At 39.0% G+C, this 19145-nt stretch overlaps 1 protein-coding gene across 1 annotated transcript in view; it reads left to right on the plus strand.

Annotated features, from left to right (window-relative positions):
- Positions 1-19145, plus strand: part of BckdhB (Branched chain keto acid dehydrogenase E1 subunit beta) — a 117395-nt gene that overhangs the window by 65721 nt on the left and 32529 nt on the right. The window contains exon 6 of the mRNA XM_090370082.1: positions 14941-15096. Coding sequence (XP_090226208.1) covers positions 14941-15096 — 156 coding nt within the window. The remainder of the gene's footprint in view (positions 1-14940; positions 15097-19145) is intronic.

The following is a 19145-nucleotide window of genomic DNA, read 5'->3' on the forward strand; positions in this document are numbered from 1 at the left end:
GGTTTAGATCTTTTCGCAGATAAGCTTGCTCTATTAGTTTGACAATTCATGGTGTGTTCAATGGTAAGAAAAAGTGGTTGGGACATGCTGTATGAAGTAATGAAATTTTTGGATATGGTGTACACATGGTAAGAATATACCCAGATCCTTGACATAATGTGGCCTCGACAATGCTCCCCTCATACACACTACTCGGACTCCCCCCAGTCACTATCTGGCAGAGTAGAGGTAGCAATATTATACACTAGCTGATCTGGAAGCCTCCTAGAGAGTTACCAATAGGATCGGTCCAGTGTACTAACTAGCAGCCGGCCTGCGAACATCATTTTAGAGCTGTACCCTCGAAATGTAAGGAATATTGGATCTCGCAACAACGTTCATCATAACCTCAAAAGTCATCAATCATATTGCATGATGGGAGAGATAGGGAAGGGTTGACTGAACTTAGCTCTAGAGACTAAACGTGGGTTCCACCACTTCAAGCCTCCAATACGCATAGTGATGGTATTTCACCGGTTGATGAGAGTCGTCTACCACCTAGTACTGCCTGGTAACATAGAGGGTCGCCGTTCCTCCATGTGGTGTGGGTGCCACACCTCGACCCCTGCTTACGTTGATTCACACCTGGTTGGTCACCCACCTTGTATTTGTGCATGGAGGTTATACCCAGGATTACTAACAGTCCCACCATCGTGAAGGTACAAGCAATTAAAAAGTTAATATAGCTTCATATTATGAGTTTTACAATACATTTTCAGTTAAAATTATTGAAGCATATATCTGATTTTTCAATTATGCTTGCAATTTATTTTGAATGTTATTTCTATTTTTACATTTTTTTGAATTAATGATATTAACAGTATTTTTAATAGTTATTATTTTTATGAAGTTATTATGAATGCCAAATGGTGGAAGATATCAGAGGACGTTCACAAAAATCTGATGGAGAGTGTTCCAGACTCTAAAGGCTAACGGTTTCCTCACGCATTATTAGTTTTTCATCTAAGTGATGATTATTTGTAGATGTACAAATGTCTAGATATTAACAGGGCAGTGTGCGTACATTCAATGTGATGCAATAAAAATAATAATAATTTACCCTTTACATTAATTTTGCTGTCTTTCCCATGCAGTCAGCTCCAAGTATCAAAAAAAGGATTCTACTGAAAAACTGATATTTACAAATTATTTTTACTTGGGTTTAATGTAACAGAGCAAAATTTATGACTAGACAAGATAGACAATTATCAAGGGTTGATAATTTTGTAAGAATAACACCTACCGGCAGAGGATTCTTTCAATTGATTGCATTTTCTTTTGAAATTCAGCACATGGAATCAGTTTCTTTGGAACCTAATACATGCTACAGTCATTATACTGTTTCTAAATAAAAATGTACTGAAATTAGTGTTTAGAACAGGGATAGCAAATCGATGGCATGCATATGAAAGTATAGGGCATATAACTACACATTTATGTGTGGCTACTTTCTTTTGAAATTCGGCACATGGAATCAGTTTCTTTGGGACATAATACATGCTATGGGCATTATACTGTTTCTAAATAAAAAATGAACTGAAATTAGTGTTTAGAACAGGGATAGCCAGCAAACCAGTGGCAAGCATATGAGAGTATAGGGCATATAACCACACATAAATGGTTTATATTATATATAAAAAAAAAAAAGCGTGTGTGTGTACCCTGTATGCATGAAAAATGTCTTTGACAAAATGTGAAACGGAAATGACACAAATTACGTCACTTCCTAAATGACGCTAATGCAGTCACTAACGTTCATTTGGTAGAGTACTACTTACTATACCGAATTTGTCATGAAATGTGAAACGGAAATGATGCAAATTACATTACTTTATGCCCGCTACTTACTCTATTGAATTAACATTAGTGACGGCATTAGCATTATTTAAGAAGTGACATCATTTTCATCTGAGGTTTTCAGTTACCAATTGTTTTGCTTCAGTCCGAAAATGTAGTAGGTGCCACCAAAGATATTTTCGCTGCACTAGCATCATTTAGGAAGTGACATCATTTGCATCATTTCCATCTGACAACTTCGTTACCAGTTGGTTTTGCTTCATTCCAAAAATGTAATAGGTGCCGCCAAAGATGTTTTCACGTCAAAAAAAAAAGACCACAGCTGGCAGTGAAGTTCTTCTTCTTCTTCTTCTTCTTTGGTCCTTAGCTGGCAGCTGGGGGAGGCGGTTGGCCACGCAACCAGTATGCTGCTGTAGGTGCCGCAGGGTTTCGGACTTGCTCTGTGATGTTCTTCCATACCTTACGATCCATGGCTTCAGTCCTGGCCTGGTTAAGGTCGAGACGTCGGCTCTTCAAGTCATCTTCCACTTGCTTGGCCCACGTTTTCCTAGGCGCGGTCCGTTGGATGCTCCATTGGGTGGGTCGTTGTCTCCAAAGGAGTGTGGATGGTATTCTGTTCGTGCCCATTCTACATACGTGGCCAAACCATCTGAGCCTTTGCTTCTGGATTTGGTCGGCAATGGTTGGTTGCTGTTGGCATCTGGCGCGGATGGTATCATTAGTGATGCGGTCGCAAAGAGAGATGCCCAAGATCTGCCGCAGGCATCGCATTTGGAATACCTCAAGTTTGTTCAAATCTAACTTGAGACAAATCCATGTTTCCGATCCGTAAAGAAGAATGGGCAGGATCAAAGTCCGGAAGAGTCGGATTTTAGTCTTTGTGGAAATGTTGGTCCTCTTCCACAGACACCATTTGAGCGAGGCGAACGCAGTGGCCACCTGTCCAATTCTGCTGTGGATTTCCATGGTGGATGCAACTTTCTTCTCCTGTACCAGCGACCCAAGGTATTTAAAGTCCTGCACTTGCTCGATCTGGACGCCTTCGAGATAGATGGTGGCTTGCGACCCATCTGTTGTCAGGGCCTTTGTCTTACCAGCATTGATCTTCAAACCGTATGGCCGGGCAATGCGGGCAATGTCGTAGAGGATGTCCGTGGCTTCAGCGTCGTTACCGGCAAGGATAGCACTATCATCAGCAAACATCAGGTCAGTCACATAGTGATCCTTGTCATATTGTATGCCCTGTCTGTTTCTGAATGCTTGCCTCATAATGGCGTCGACCACGATGTTGAAAAGCAACGGGGAGGCTACATCCCCTTGGCGGACTCCAGTTTGGATGGTAAATTCCTCAGGTAAATCGCTCGCATCGTCACTGCTGACCGCTCGCAACGTTACTGCTTCCCTCGCTGAGCAACGTCACTGCTTCAACGCTAGCATCGTTACTGCTAACCCCGCTTGCAACGTTACTGCTATCGCTAGCAACGTACTGCTCTCTTATTCTTCTGATCGCTTGGCCACTAGTTGGCACCGCTCCTGCCTCCACGTGGCGGGGTCGGAAACCTGGGAGAAGGAAGCTCCTCTCCCGGGGCGAAAAGGAGCAACAATGGATTGCGATGAATATCCACCACTAGAGCCAACAGGCTCTCAACATATTGACACCCGTAGAAGGGAACATGATCCAAGTCTCTCAAAAAGAATGAGAACAGATTCTAGCAAACCAGAACCACCAGCTTTTCTGATAATGCATTCACTGTCGAATCAACCAGTAAGCAAATTGTCTCCCTTTGTCATTGAAAGATGTCTTGAAAACTCAGCAGGAACACCAAAAATGGTAAAAAGACTCCAGTCAGGAGATCTATTAATTGAAACCACGCAGGCAAGACACTCTGAACTGTTATTGAAACTTTCAACTATAAGCGGAATCCCAATTAAAGTCACCCCGCATAATACACTGAACTCCTCTAAAGGAGTTATAAGTGAGTGGGATTTACTAAACGTCACCGAAGAGGAAATAGTTACAGAATTACAAGAACAAAAAGTAACACAAGCAAGGCGAATAATGATCAGGAAGGACGATAAACTACTTCCAACACGAAATATCATATTGACCTTTAGTACACCAAATTTACCAAACTCAGTGAAAGCAGGCTACCTCCACTGCCGAGTCCGAGCATACATTCCAAATCCCTTAAGGTGTTTCAAATGCCAAAAATTTGGTCATTCTCAAACAACATGCAGAGGTGAAATTACATGTCCTAATTGTGGTTCGAAAAATCATTCTCAAACAGATTGTACTGCAAAATCTCCAGAGTGCCCAAACTGTAAGAATGATCACCCAGCTTATTCAAAATCATGTGATCTGTGGAAAATGGAAAAAAAGATACAGAAGTTTAAGATTGAAAACAAAGTATCATATCAAGAAGCAAGAAGACAAGTCAAGGTAACAATGCCAAAACGCAGCTATGCTACTGCTACCCAAAACTGTCAAGCTGTTGCTATCCAAACAGAAGTGTCAATCCCTCCTAACACATCCATTGCAGAATGGGCACGATCTGTACTTTTGACAAATCAGCCCGCTAACAAACCTGTTTCAATCGACGAAATAAACAATACTCCACTCTCAGTTCCATCTAAAATTACGTCAATTGATAAATTACAAAGGAAACCACAAAGGCAACGCGCCACTGAATTGCAACAACTTAATTCAAGCAGCATGGACAGCGAAGCTGTAAATGCACAAGAGGAAACAATCCTTGATCTTCATGCGGAAGATGACATGGAAACTGGATGTTCATCTACTGGTACCGATGAGGTAGAAGGGAGTACAGAATACGGACGCCCTTTTTTTCCAAGAAAGGATAAGATAAAACATGATCGTCAAAAGCAAACTGCTCCATCTTACAAGAAACAGACAGAATCATCTTCCCTCTCTAAAACCAAATAATGATGTACATCGTACAATGGAATTGCAGAGGTTTACGCAGTAATACCGATGATATATATGATTTGATCTCGCAATATAATCCGGTAGCCATTTGCTTGCAAGAGACTTACTTAAATCCTAAGGTAACTTATTCAATTAAACATTTTACAGTCTATAGAAAAGATAGAATTAGTTCAAGCCATGCACATGGTGGAGTTGCAATTTTAGTGAATTGTAAATTTCCAGCAAGAAAGATTCCTCTTCAGACCCACTTAGAAGCCGTTGCAGTTCGTGTAGCAATGGGAAAAACTATAACTCTCGTCTCGTTGTACCTTCCACCTAACAATATTTACACGTTTCAAGAATTAGAAGATCTTATAAAACAAATACCATCTCCTTTTTGTCTTCTTGGTGACCTAAATGCACATCATCCGCTATGGGGATCTGCTCACATGGATAATAGAGGGCACTTGCTAGAAAAGCTCATAGACCAAGAGAACCTAACTTTGCTAAACACTGGTCAAAACACCTACACTAATCTCTCCACGGGATGTATGTCGGCAATTGATTTGTCTATTTGTTCCCCTGAGTTACTTCCTATTATAGATTGGACGGTTTTAAATGATCTGCACAACAGTGATCACTTCCCAATAATATGTAGAATCCAAACAACGCAGACACCTTGCCCTGATCATCGGGTATTATGGAAATTTTCTAAAGCAGATTGGGAAAAGTTTTCTGTCTCCATCTCCTTTGATAGCCAATTGATACAACTAGGGTCCATTGATGATGTCACCGAGCACATTACCAAACAAATAATAGCAGCAGCTTCCAAAGCAATACCAATGTTTTCTGCTTCCAAACACAGAAATCTTAGACACTGGTGGAATGATGCTTGTACCATAGCGAAAAAGGAAAAAAATAAAGCCTGGAATCTGTTCCGTAAGTATCCAACCACCCACAACCTAATTCAGTTTAAAAGGCTTAAGGCAAAAGCACGACAAACAAGAAGACAAGCCAAAAAAGAATCGTGGATACAGTTTGCGTCTTCTATCACAAAAGACACCAGCAGTAAAATTATTTGGAAAAAAATTCAACAACTAAATGGAAAATTTTTACCGGTTTCTGCTCCAATTTTAACCAAGAACGGACAAGAAATATCTTCACCACAAGAAATAGCCAACGCGCTTGCAGAGACTTTCTCCGAAACTTCCGCCACTACTGCTTATGATACTTCCTTTCTACAAACTAAAGCCATAGCAGAAAAATATAAGATAAATTTCCAAACAACCCAGTTTCTAGCCTACAATGAACCTTTCCGTCTTTGTGAACTCCAAACAGCAATAAACAGATCACCAAATAGCGCTGCCGGAGCTGATGGAATCTATTATGTAATGCTAAAACATCTAAACAATATATCTCTGAATCTGCTAATAACATTCTTTAATCGCATCTTCCTTGAAGGTGTATATCCCTCTGTCTGGCATCACGCTGTTATTCTAGCCTTTCCCAAACCAGGAAAAGATCAAACACTCACACAAAATTATCGACCAATCTCCCTCACCAGTTGTCTAGGTAAAACTCTAGAAAAGATGATACACAGGCGACTTACCTGGGTTCTTGAAACTGAAAAGCTACTAAACAACAACCAATTTGGTTTCCGACAAAACAGGTCCACTTTAGATCTCATGGTGAAAGCAGAGACTAACATTCGTAATGCTTATGTGAAAAACGAGCACCTTGTAATGGTAAGTTTGGACATTGAAAAGGCTTTTGACACAACCTGGAGGTATGGCATATTGCGAGAACTTTATTCCCTAGGATTGCGGGGACATTTACCGAAATTTATTCAAAACTTTCTGCAAAACAGAACATTTCAGGTTCGTTATCAAACAGTACTTTCTCGTATTTATACCCAAGAAGAAGGTGTCCCACAAGGGTCAATACTTAGCGCTACTCTGTTTTCACTCAAGCTGAACTCTATAACCCACAACATTCCCAATACTGTCGATTTATACATGTACGCTGATGATCTCACTCTATCTTGCAGTTCAAAAAATATTCATACTATTGAAAGACAGCTGCAACTCTCCATAAATAAGCTAGAAACATGGACACAGAAGAATGGATATCGTATGTCAGAACAAAAAACTGTTGCAATTCACTTCTGCAAAAAACGTAAGCTGCATCCGGAACCGGAGCTTCGGCTAAAGAACCACCTGATACCACTCACCAGTAACCTTCGATTCCTAGGTTTAATGTTGGACACCAAACTTAACTTTGTTTCTCACATAACATATCTCCGAACTGTATGTTTAAAGAAATTAAATATTCTTCGGTCCATTTCTGCCATGAAATGGGGTGCCGACAGATACTCTCTGCTACATCTGTATCGTGCTCTTATCAGGTCACGATTAGATTATGGAGCTGTTGTCTATGACTCTGCTAGGAAAAGTGCACTAAGCAGACTGAACACCATCCAACATAGTGCCCTTCGTACTTCGCTAGGAGCCTTTAGAACATCCCCTGTCCAGAGTCTGTATGTAGAGGCGTACGAACCTCCACTTCACCTTAGAAGGAAAATGCTACTCCTTAATTATGGAGCCAAAATTCAAAGCCTTCCAGCCCATCCTGTTCGACCATTGCTTCTCAACCCTGATTGGATCACGTTCTACAACAGCAAAGTTACAGAAAATAGACCCACTGGTATTCGATTAAAAGAATTGATACATGCCTGGGACATAAACTTTGACAATATGCTTCAAGAGAATGATGTACCTAATCCACCCTGGTCTGTAACTCTCCCTCACTGTGATAAATATTTTCAGCAATGGGGAAAGAAATCCCTGCCAGATGAAAGTATTAAACAGCTCCATAAAGGACATGCCCTCAATAATGCTCAACGCTGTATAATATATACAGATGGTTCGAAAACAGACTCTTCTGTTGGTGCTGCAGCTGTCTTTCCCTCTTTTACAATTTCTATATCACTACCAGTTGAGTGTAGCAGTTACACTGCAGAATTATACGCAATAAAATTAGCCCTAGAAAATATAAACACTTCCTATAATACTAGCAGTATAATATACACAGACTCCAGGAGTGCAGTGTCTGCTTTCGACAATAATCTTTCAATATCGCATCCCATCATAAAACAAATTTTTTCCTGCTTAAACCACCTACGAAGTAAGAATCATAAAGTGTTATTTTGCTGGATTCCAGGGCACTCTGGTATCACAGGTAATGAGAGAGCAGATCAGGCAGCCAAACAACCAATCAGTGCAATACCATCACATTACCAAGTACCATACATAGATTATTTGAAGCGCATTAAAAAAATCTATACAATCCACTGGTCTGAAATCTGGAGGTCACAAACGAACAACAAATTGCTCGAAATCAAAGAGGAACCAGCACTATGGAAATCTAGCTTAAGGAAAAACAGACAAGAAGAGGTTGTGCTAGCAAGATTACGCATAGGGCATACGCATCCAACCCATGTATATCTACTCAAGCAGGATGTCCCACCTCAATGCACTCATTGTACTTTACCACTTACCGTGAAACATATACTCTTAGATTGTAAGCAGTATTCCTACTTCCGAAGGAATAGTTTTCTTTCACTCTCACAACTGAAAGAGCCTCTATCACTTGCTCATATTATTGGAAACAATGCGAATTTAGATGAACTATTTACTTTTCTTAAGCAGATACAAATATATGATTTTCTATGATTAAAAACTGGAATGAAGTTTTATATAAAAACATGTTATAGGAACTGGCACATTTTGGCCCTAGTTGCCCTTGTGCCCAAAAATACCAATACCAATACCAATACCTCAGGTAAATCGTTCTGGATGCGCACCTGGCTGGTTAAACCGTTGTATGCAGTTTGGAGGAGTGTGATGACTTTTCGAGGTACATGTTCAACCTCTAGTAGTTTCCATAAGGCAGGCCGGTGGACACAGTCGAAAGCAGACTTAAAGTCAATGAAAACAATGACGGTTCGCTGTCCACACCGGATCCTCTCCTCCATCAGCTGACGAATGGCAAAGATTTGATCACAGCATCCTCGCCCGGGTCTAAATCCTGCCTGTTCTTCTCGACTGGTTTGCTCGCGATGTTTTTGCAGTCTTGACTGGATGATCTTCATAAAGACCTTTCCGATGATGGAAAGGAGGCTGATGCCACGGTAGTTCTTGCAGTCCCGGTTATCACCTTTCTTGTGGATCGGTACAATAATGGCTTTCCTCCATGTTAACGGAATTTGTTCAGTGCACCAGATGGTTTTGAGGAGTGAGTGTAGTCGGCGAAGCAGTACATCTCCCCCGGCTTTGATCGCTTCTGTGGTGACTTGGTCCAGTCCTGGTGCCCTGCCATTCTTCAGGGATTGTATGGCTGCTTTCACTTCTTCTACTGTAGGCTCAACATCGACCATGGAGACCTCAGGGGGGTCGATCGAGAGTGCTGTTGTTGGCAGTCCCTGAGGTGGGTCGTGATTATACAAAGCTTTGAAGAATTCACTCCACCGTTGCAGCCGTTCGGATGGTGATCGCACGAAGGTCCCATCAGCATTCTTGATGTTGTCACTAGTCAATTTGGTCTTTCCACTCAGACATCTGAGGGTGCGGTAGAGAGTGCGGTACTCGTGTTTGGATGCCGCCACTTCAAGATCGTCTGCCACTTGGTTCCAGTATGCTTCTCTTTCTGCTGTCATTCTTTGTCGGACTTCTCGGTTTGTGGCAGTGAAGTTAGTAGCATTAGTAGAGGCATTTGATGCAAGAAAGCAAGCTTATGCAGCATCAGCCAAAAAAAAAAAAAAGAAAAACAAAAAACCAACTTCCACTTCACCCCTCTGTTCATTCAAAATACCTGTCCAGCTGAGCCTTAAACTTATTTAGGCTATCAACCTCCACCACAAGGGATGGAAGTCTGTTCCACCAACCAACCACCCGCTGGCTAAAGGCAGATTTCCGCAAGTCTATCCAACATCTGTCTTTCCTCAATTTGAATTTATGCCCTCTCAGGTGATTTTCTGAGCTAGAGGAAGAATCCCATCAGCATTGAGCATGCTTAAACCATTCAAGGCTTTATATACCTCTATCAGATCACCTCGCTGGTGCCTAGTCTCCAGACACTGTAATTTGCAAAACTTAAGCCTTTCTTCGTAAGAGCACCCCTTTGTTCCATTCACTAATCTTGTTGCCCTTCTCTGTACTCGTTCCAGCAGCTCTACATCCTTCTTGAAATGAGGCCTCCAGACCTGTATACAGTACTCTAGGTGTGGCCTGACCATTGCCTTATACAATGGAATAATCACCTCCTTATCCCTGCTAGAAAAATTCCTGTATATCATTGACAATACTCCATGAGCTACTCTTGCAGCCCGTCTGCAATGCTCAGAGAACTTCATATCTGCCTGCACAACCACCCCCATGTCCCTTTCATTCTCTACCACTGTCAGTGTAGTACCACAGAGTTGATACGTTGCTCTGGGTTTGCTGTTTCCCATGTGTAGTACTTTACATTTGTCAATGTTAAACTTCATTTGCCACCTCTCAGCCCATCTGCTCAACCTTTCCAGATCCTGTTGCAGCAGCATAGTGTCAGTAGTGTCCTTGACAACCCTGCCAACCTTTGTATCATCTGCAAACTTGGACATTAAGCATGATATACCATCATCAATATCATTTATAAATACAGAAAACAACAATGGACCCAATACTCAACCCTGAGGGACTCCACTAATAACATTAGTCCACGATGAGCAGTTTCCATTAATTACCACTCTCTTTCTTCTCCCACTGAACCATCCCTTTATCCATAACAGCAATTTTCCTCCAATGCCACACTGCTCCAATTTGTGCAGCAGCCTTCCATGTGCAACAGTATAAAAAGCCTTTCTAAGATCCAAATATATGATATCAAAGTTATTCCCTGCATCCAGTTGCTTTGTGACCATATCATAGTATCCAATCAAACTGACCATGCAAGACTTTCCTTTAACAAAACCATGCTGTGTCCAAGCTATAACTGAAGTCTTGTCTAGATGATCCTGCAGTGCTTCTTTAACTAGTACCTCCATTAATTTTCCTGGAACAGAAGTTAAACTAACAGGTCTATAATTACTTGTGCTGCCCTTTGATCCTCCTTTGTGAATTGGGGTCACATTTGCACATTTCCAGTCTATGGGTACCTTCCCTGAGTCCAAGGAAGCTCTCATAATTATGGCTAAGGGTTTGCTTACTTCCTTTGCTGCCTCCTTTAATATAACTGGATAGATCCCATCCACCCCGGGTGCCTTTCTTGTGTTTATCTTCAACAGTTTCTCCTCCACTTTACTCCCAGTTATTTCAAGATTCTGTAGCTTACTGCTAGAGTTGAATACACCTCTGGCATTCCCCTTGCTGAATAACTCCTCATGTGTGAATGTCGATGCAAAATATTCATTTAGTTTGTTAGCTACCTGAGCAGGATCATCAACAGTTGACCCATCAATATCAAGTGGACCAATCTGATTCATCCCCTTCCTTCTAGAGTTTACATAAGTAAAGAACTCTTTGCTGTTTTTCTTTGCATCCCTTGCCAAGGATTTCTCGTAATCTGCCTTCGCCTGCCTAACCTCCTTTGTAACTTGGTTGCATATCAACTTGTATCTATCATAGGCTTCTGTGTCATGTGTTAATTTGTAAGTATCCCATGCATTTTTCTTCTCTGCCATATGCCTCATTAGTTCATCTGACATCCATTTTGGCCTAAACCTTGAACAATATTTCTTAGTTGGTATGTAAAGCCTAGTAGCTTCCAAGATAAGTTCTTTGAATGCTTCCCATTTTGAATTTGCTGTTGGTAACATCATCAGTTGGTCCCACTGTATAGAATTTAAATACTGTCTCAGTCCATCGTAGTCGCCTTTACGGAAGCAATAACCCTTCCCTTTACCCCTAATGGTAGTTACCTCTTTGAGTAAATCCCACTTCAGCACACTGTGATCACTGCCACCTAGTGGTTCATTTATCTGCAGATTCTTAATGCATGAAGAATCACTGCTGATAATCAAATCAAGAGTATTACTCCCTCTAGTTGCCTCCCGAACATGCTGATGTAGAAAACAATCATCCAATAAATCCACAAAAGCCCTGCTAGTGTGTGAGTAACCAGCCCCCAAATTCCAGTCAATATCTGGGAAATTAAAATTTCCCATTATAAGACTCTCTGATTTGCTGGCCCACTCTATTTCCCTGTACAGTTCCTTATTATACTCATCAGAGTCATTAGGCCTATAGCACACTCCTACTCTCAATTTTGATCTCCCAATGCTTATGTCCCACCAAACTGACTCAACACTGCACTGTCCGGCGATGTCGACTGGCTTCACTTCCTTGGTTTTTATGTGTTTCTTAACTAATAGCATAACCCCTCCCCCCCTTCCTATCCTGTCTATCCTTTCTGTAGACGTTGTACTCCCCAAATTGCAGTTCTGCATCCCTTATATCTGTGTGACACCACGTCTCTGATATCCCAACAATATCTGCCTTTGATGTTTTGACCAATACCTCAAATTCATCAAATTTATTTACTAAACTCCTAGCATTGGTGTACACGCAAGTATACCTGTACCTGTTTCTATTCTTAGCTACCCTAACACAACCCATGTGTTTACTTGTACCGCAATGGTTCCCAGCAGTCTCTGAAATACCATGCATCTTGTTTTTCAGGCTTCTGCTCATTCTAATAGAAGCAGTGCAAGAATCTCTTTCACCTCTGCCAGTGGCTACTGTCAATCTATTGGTCTTTGTCTCCCCCCAAGCTAGCAGTTTTCCGACCCACCTAACACTGCCTCGACAGCATCAGCAAATATTCTTGCACCCTTTCTATTTAAGTGTATCCCATCCCTGTAGAAGCAATCTCTCCTGTTAACAAGTACAGTCCAGGCTGAAAAAAATTCTACCCCTTGAGCCTTGCACAATCTTTCCAGGGCCGAATTGATCGACAAGGCTCTCATCATATACTCCCTCCTGTCGTGTCTGGGCAGAATTGCAGACACTTTCAAATTCAACCCTAATTCTTGGCTTTTGTTCAACAGTGACCTGTACTTGTTAAGTAATTCTGCCGGTCTCCTACTCTTAATATTATTAGTGCCAACGTGTACAACTATATCACCTTTTGTGCTCTTAAAAGATGATATTCGCTCTACAACGTCATCAACCTTTGCCCCTGGCAGACATACCCTGGTCCTGTTCCACCTATCTTTTTTACAAAGCATGTTCCCCGTTTCCCTGACGATAGAGTCACCAACAACTACTAGTTCCTTCGGGACCAGCTACTAGTTCCTTCGGGAAGTTCATAAATGTAATTGCATGCAGAATTATACAGCAACAAATTTTATATTATTGCTTGCTAATTCTCATTCTAGAAACTACTACTTCTTGAGACTATTTATTAATTTTTGCATCCCCCCTCCCTTATTTTTTTCCTGTGGCACATGAAAATTATGTTTTTGTTTAAGCTTATTTTTGGCATGCAAAAACAGTAAAGGTTTGCCACCACTGAGTTAGTGGTGGCAAACCATTTAATCATTTAATTGAAAATTTTTGCCCATGTTCTGTCTGTTGATACCCTGAGGTCTACATATAGATATCAAAATTGCATAAGCATTAAATGTAAAATGTCTGAATGGAGCATTATTTAGATCAAAACAATGATTCTGGCCACAAAGATGAAGGTAGAAACATTGGTTTTCTACCTTCATCCTTATGTATATTTTCTTATGCATACTGCTTTAGATCATGGCACACTTACCTGGCAGTTTATTGATCAGATATCAGCCTACTTCTCTTAGCTGTAATTTACTTTAGAAGCGAATTATTTAAATATGGAGTATGTCTTGCCAAGGCCTCTCTGACAAAGAAATTGATAAATTGTTAGAACTTCCTGATTTACAATTTGATATTCCTTTTCAATTAGTGATAACAATAAATTGTTTTGATCTAAAAAAATATCATCAGAAAGTTTTAACAATTTATTAATTTCTTATTAGAAAGGCTTTTGCGAAATGTGCTCCATATTTAAATAATTCACTTCTAAAATGTGAAAAAAAAATGTGATTAGCTAGAGGGATAGAGATCTTTCTAAAGTAGGGGCACATCTAACTGGATGCAATTATCCTTCCCATGTTCTTGATTGTTGAGAGTTGGTGATCATGATCTTACTGTCCATTTAAGTCAACCCTGCATGTGATAGCAAAGTTACTTCTGTTGCATCATCCCTCATTATCCTGGAGTCTCTTGAGTGCCTTGCTACGGCTGTATGTGCATATCACATTCGATGTGTATAATATCATATTCGATTACTTGTATCAGCAACTCCCTGGGTTGCTGATATAAGACTAAGTCTCAGAGCATAAGGGGACTATTTGATTGATCTGCTGTTACCAAACTCTATTGGAGTGAGTGACACACCCTGATCTCTTCCATAATTTGGATTTGGGTCCCATTATGAATCACAACAGTGGGACCTACATCCACAATTACTGTGTCTGCCATTTTGCAATGCAAAGTGCTGGCATGTTCCCCATTATTGTTATTCTCTGAAATCTTTATCTGATTAATCTTTTTTCAAACTGTATTGTGCCTAGTCATTCCTTCACAAATCTACACATTACATGAAGCTCTGTTGTTTATTTTACTGGTGCCCCTTTATCAAGTTGATAAAGGGACTCTCCTCCTTGAAAACTGCTTGTTGTTTTAGTGCTTTTAATCATTCTTATTAGTTTTATTTTTCATGTTTTTAAAAGAAATATATATAAATGGATAGCCTGTAAACTCCTCTGACCTCGGTCCCATTGAAAATCAGTGGGCTATCTGTAAGGACAGGCTCAAAAAAAGTACACCGAATAACAAAAAAGAAGGTGATTTGTGCTGTGATAAAGGTGAGGTTCCATGATCTAAAAATAAACAAATCTTGCAAAAACTGATTGAAAACAAAAGGAAACAGTTTGGTATCATGCCTGAAACAGTAAAGATGATTATAAAGACCAAAGGAGGTCATATTGAATGTTAAAAAGTGTTATTTCTTTGGTTTTTATACTTGAATTATGAAATAAATTTATCTATTTTTGAAAACTATTTCTCTATTCACATTAATTTGCACAATACTTTAATATTGTATTGGTTTCACAGGTAGTCAATGAAGCAGCTAAGTATCGATACCGGTCAGGTAATGATTTTGATTGTGGATCATTGACAATCCGAGCTCCTTGTGGAGCCGTAGGACACGGAGCTTTGTATCATTCACAAAGTCCTGAAGCGTTCTTTGCACATGTTCCAGGAGTGAAGGTATAGACTGTTTACAAGGTATATTTTTATGTATGTATGTGTATGATACTTATTATATATTATTATTTCATTAGAGTAAGCAAAATGAAATATTTATACAGTTAAATCTCTCAAATATGGCAGCCGTGGAGACCTTACCCTTGGTTTATATCTTCACATTTTGCTGGATTTCAGGTAGTCATGTATATCATCATTCTTCTCTTTCTTGGTGATTCCCTTCTACTTCTGACTCTTGTTCTCTCTCTCACTCTCTAAGCTGGATTTTTTATACACTACACTGGATTAAACTTGCACCTTTTTGTCTTCCTGAGGCAGCTATTTTCAGTGGCTGTTCCCCTTTTTAGCATCCAGCAGTAGTCTGCCATGATATTGGCATTTAATCCCTCTTGGTACCTTTTTTCCATTTCTTTTATATCCTGATGGAATCTTTCCTGCTGCTCTTTTCTTAAACTACCTAAATTTTCTGAGAAATATAAGGGTTATCCAAAATGTGATGTACACTGTGCATGTGTACCTCACTTAATATGTCTGCATGACTGACATTTATCAGGCTAATAATTTGAAGTTTAACCTTAACATTAGTAAGCTGGAAACAGAGTTTGTGCATTGAATTTTTGTTAGCAGCTTTTAAAAATGGATGATGATATTGCTTCAGATCGAATTACAGTTTCATTTCAGGGATCTTTTATCAAAATTGAAACTTTAGATGATTGAACACCAAGAAAATTTATGAATTGTGGGAAGTGTGTGATGAGTCAGCAGTAGATCATAGCACAATTTCACTTGGTCTCAAAGGCTTCATCAAGGTCAGACCAGTGTTGAAGGCAAGCAACACTCAGGGAGACAAAGAATATATAAGAAAAACATATCAGCTATCATTATTACCATCATTTTTGAGGAAGAATCACATACAACATACAAAGAAATATCAAACAAACAAAAAAAAAACCAAAATCATCTGTTCACGTCACAAAATTTTAACTGTGTTGTTACAAAAACAAAAGGTCACTGGCAAGTGGGTCCCACATTTGCTGTCAGCTGAACAATGAGCAAAGTGTATTGACAAAGCATACTTTGTCAATGCACTTTGCTTATTTTTGACATTACAAAGCAATTACACACACATTTCTGACAAAAGGCAATGAGTTTTTAAAATGTATTGTTGCTATTGATGAGACATGAACATGTGATTTTGAACCTGAACCGAAGTCACAACCAGCTCATTGGAAGCATCCATTTCACTACACTCCTCTAAATGTCGCCAGTAACAATCAAAGCTGAAGCAATGGTCAGGATGAAAGGATGAAAGAGGTGCCCAGCCATATTTAAATTAGAGGCCCCTTTCCTGGCTATATTTAAATTTGAGGCCCCTTTAATATATCTATATATATATAATAAAAGAATACTAGTATTAAGAAGCTAAGTAATCATAGAGGGAAGATAATGTTGATTATGGATCAGGGACACTGCATTTGCAAAATGTACCCTACAGCCACCGGAGCAATATGGCCTTAGTTGCTAATGCTCCTAAAAACCAAACAATAACAATATAACCTACAGCCATAATGTGTATAATATACAGGTAGTTCTCGACTTTACGAGTTATTTCGATCCTAGCGCACGCTCGTAAAGCGGGAATTTATTTCCCATAGACATAAGGTTAAAAATTGGGGTTACGTTCTAAACAATGAAATTAGTTAGCTAATTAGTTTATGTTTAAAAAAGATTGATTTATCAAAAGAAATGAAAACGTAGCCTGTAAAATCAAGCAAATTATAATAATGGAGAAATTATTTACGACTTACAAATGTTAAAGAATGTTTATTCTTCATCATCATCGACTAAATGCACACTCATTGGTTTGTTTCACAAGGAGGAGTCTTCTTCAGAAATGTTTCAAGAGGCGTTTGTTTCCAAGATAATCTTCTCTTTTAATTATAAATTTCACGATTGCATGCATAAGCATTTTTTGACAGCACACACAAATTGCAACTAACATGATTCGCATGGAGAAACAAGTTTATGAAGCTTAAAAAAAAAAAGGAATGAAGAGAAGATTCTGAAAATTTATTTATGTTTTTTATACAATTTAAGATTTCAGTAAAGGGGATTCACATTTCACCATAATAACATAAAAATCACACAATTCCAGCTATCGGTATTTTCGCAAATGCAAGAAGATTTGCATTTGCGAAATGCAAGAAATGCAAGAATATTTTAACAAATGCAAGAATATTGTTTTATGGTCATGACGACCATAAAACAATAAAAACAATTTGCACTTTCCGGTTTATTGCTCCAGAAATGCTCTTTAGAAAAATATCACAAGGGCATTTAAAATTGATTCTTATAACGGAACATATGATAACGATGAAAGTGTAGTGCATTTTGATGATTTGAATTGGTAACTAATACAATTTACAAACCATGCTCACGACCTTTTATATGGCCTTAAGGTCACGCTCATGACCTTAAAAATTATATTTTAGAGAGATAAATAGTTTAGCTATGCAGCAAAAATTTCAACTTCCGAGATCTTGAAATGAATTACAAAAAAATGTGTTATTCGGTTCACATTTCAATATTTTAACGATGCTATGGTATCTCTGGAACTGATTAATATTGTAAAGCGGGGGTGCACTGTATTGTATAGCTACGTACGTGGTTTGGATGCGGTATTTATGAATGTTTAACATTCATTTTTTGCAATTAATGTTCATATTTTCGATTTTGTTGATACTTGATGGGGGGGGACTCATAAACCTGGGAACTTGTAAAGCGAGAACTGCCTGTATATAGTAAAGTGTGAAGAAGATTTTTGTTTAATCTTATTGAATCTACGGTATACACAAGAAGTGAATTCGACAAAAAGGATATGAAATGTAGCGATATATGTTAGGATGAAGTGACCAATTAAGATATATGAAAAAGGGGACCGATAGTTGGCAAAACTTAAACTCAAAAATGTTTATTGTTCTTTGACTTGAAAAATAAAGTAACAATAAAAACACTTTTAACTTATTTATTGTACAATAAAAATATATAAGAATAAAATTTAAACACTTAACAAGTTAAGTTTAAATTTTTGCCAACTATCGGTCCCCTTTTTCATATATCTTACTTGGTCACTTCATCCTAACATATATCGCTACATTTCTTATCCTTTTCATCAAATTCACTTCTCGTGTATACCGTAGATTCAATAGGATTAAACAAAAATCTTCTTCACACTTTCTACATACTATATATATATATATATATATATATATAATAAAAGAATAATAAACAATAAACATTTTTGATATAGCATATACATATGTGCTATATCAAAAATGTTTATTGTTCTTTGACTTGAAAAATAAAGTAACAATAAAAACACTTTTAATAGAAACTTTTAACTTATTTATTGTACAATAAAAAGGTATAAGAATAAAATTTAAACACTTAACAAGTTAAGTTTAAGTGTACTTTTATATTACACATTTTTATTATTATTATTAGAAAGTTTTATCACTACTTTAGAAAATATTTACACTGAAAGTGAGGTCCCTCTTCGGGTGAGGCCCCCGGCCATGGTCGGTTTGGCCGTAGTATTAACAAGGCCCTGCAAATGGTCATTATGGCCAAGGATTACGAGAGCATGATTGCCACTGGCATTGGCAATCCAGAAAGTTTGGTGGGGGGGGGGGGGGTTCTCAGGTCAGTTTTGATAGTCTGGCCTGTCTAGGTGCTGTGTTGTACAGGGTGCAATGCTGGTACAGTAAATTATGGTTTTTCATATCAGGAGAATCACAGTTGGCAACCATGTGTCGTTGATGATAACTGTGATTCCCCTGATATGAAAAACCATAATTTACTGTACCAGCATTGCACCCTGTACAGCACAGCACCTAGACAGGCCAGACTATCAAAACTGACCTGAGAACCCCCTCCCCCACCAAAATTTCTGGATCTGCCAATGCCAGTGGCAATAATGCTCTCGTAATCCTAGGCCATAATGACCATTTGCAGGGTCTTGTTAATACTACGGCCAAACCGACCATGGCCGG

Source organism: Mastigoproctus giganteus, chromosome 3 (assembly GCF_048544385.1).
Source record: "Mastigoproctus giganteus isolate SK-2022 chromosome 3, ASM4854438v1, whole genome shotgun sequence".
Taxonomy (NCBI): domain Eukaryota; kingdom Metazoa; phylum Arthropoda; class Arachnida; order Uropygi; family Thelyphonidae; genus Mastigoproctus; species Mastigoproctus giganteus.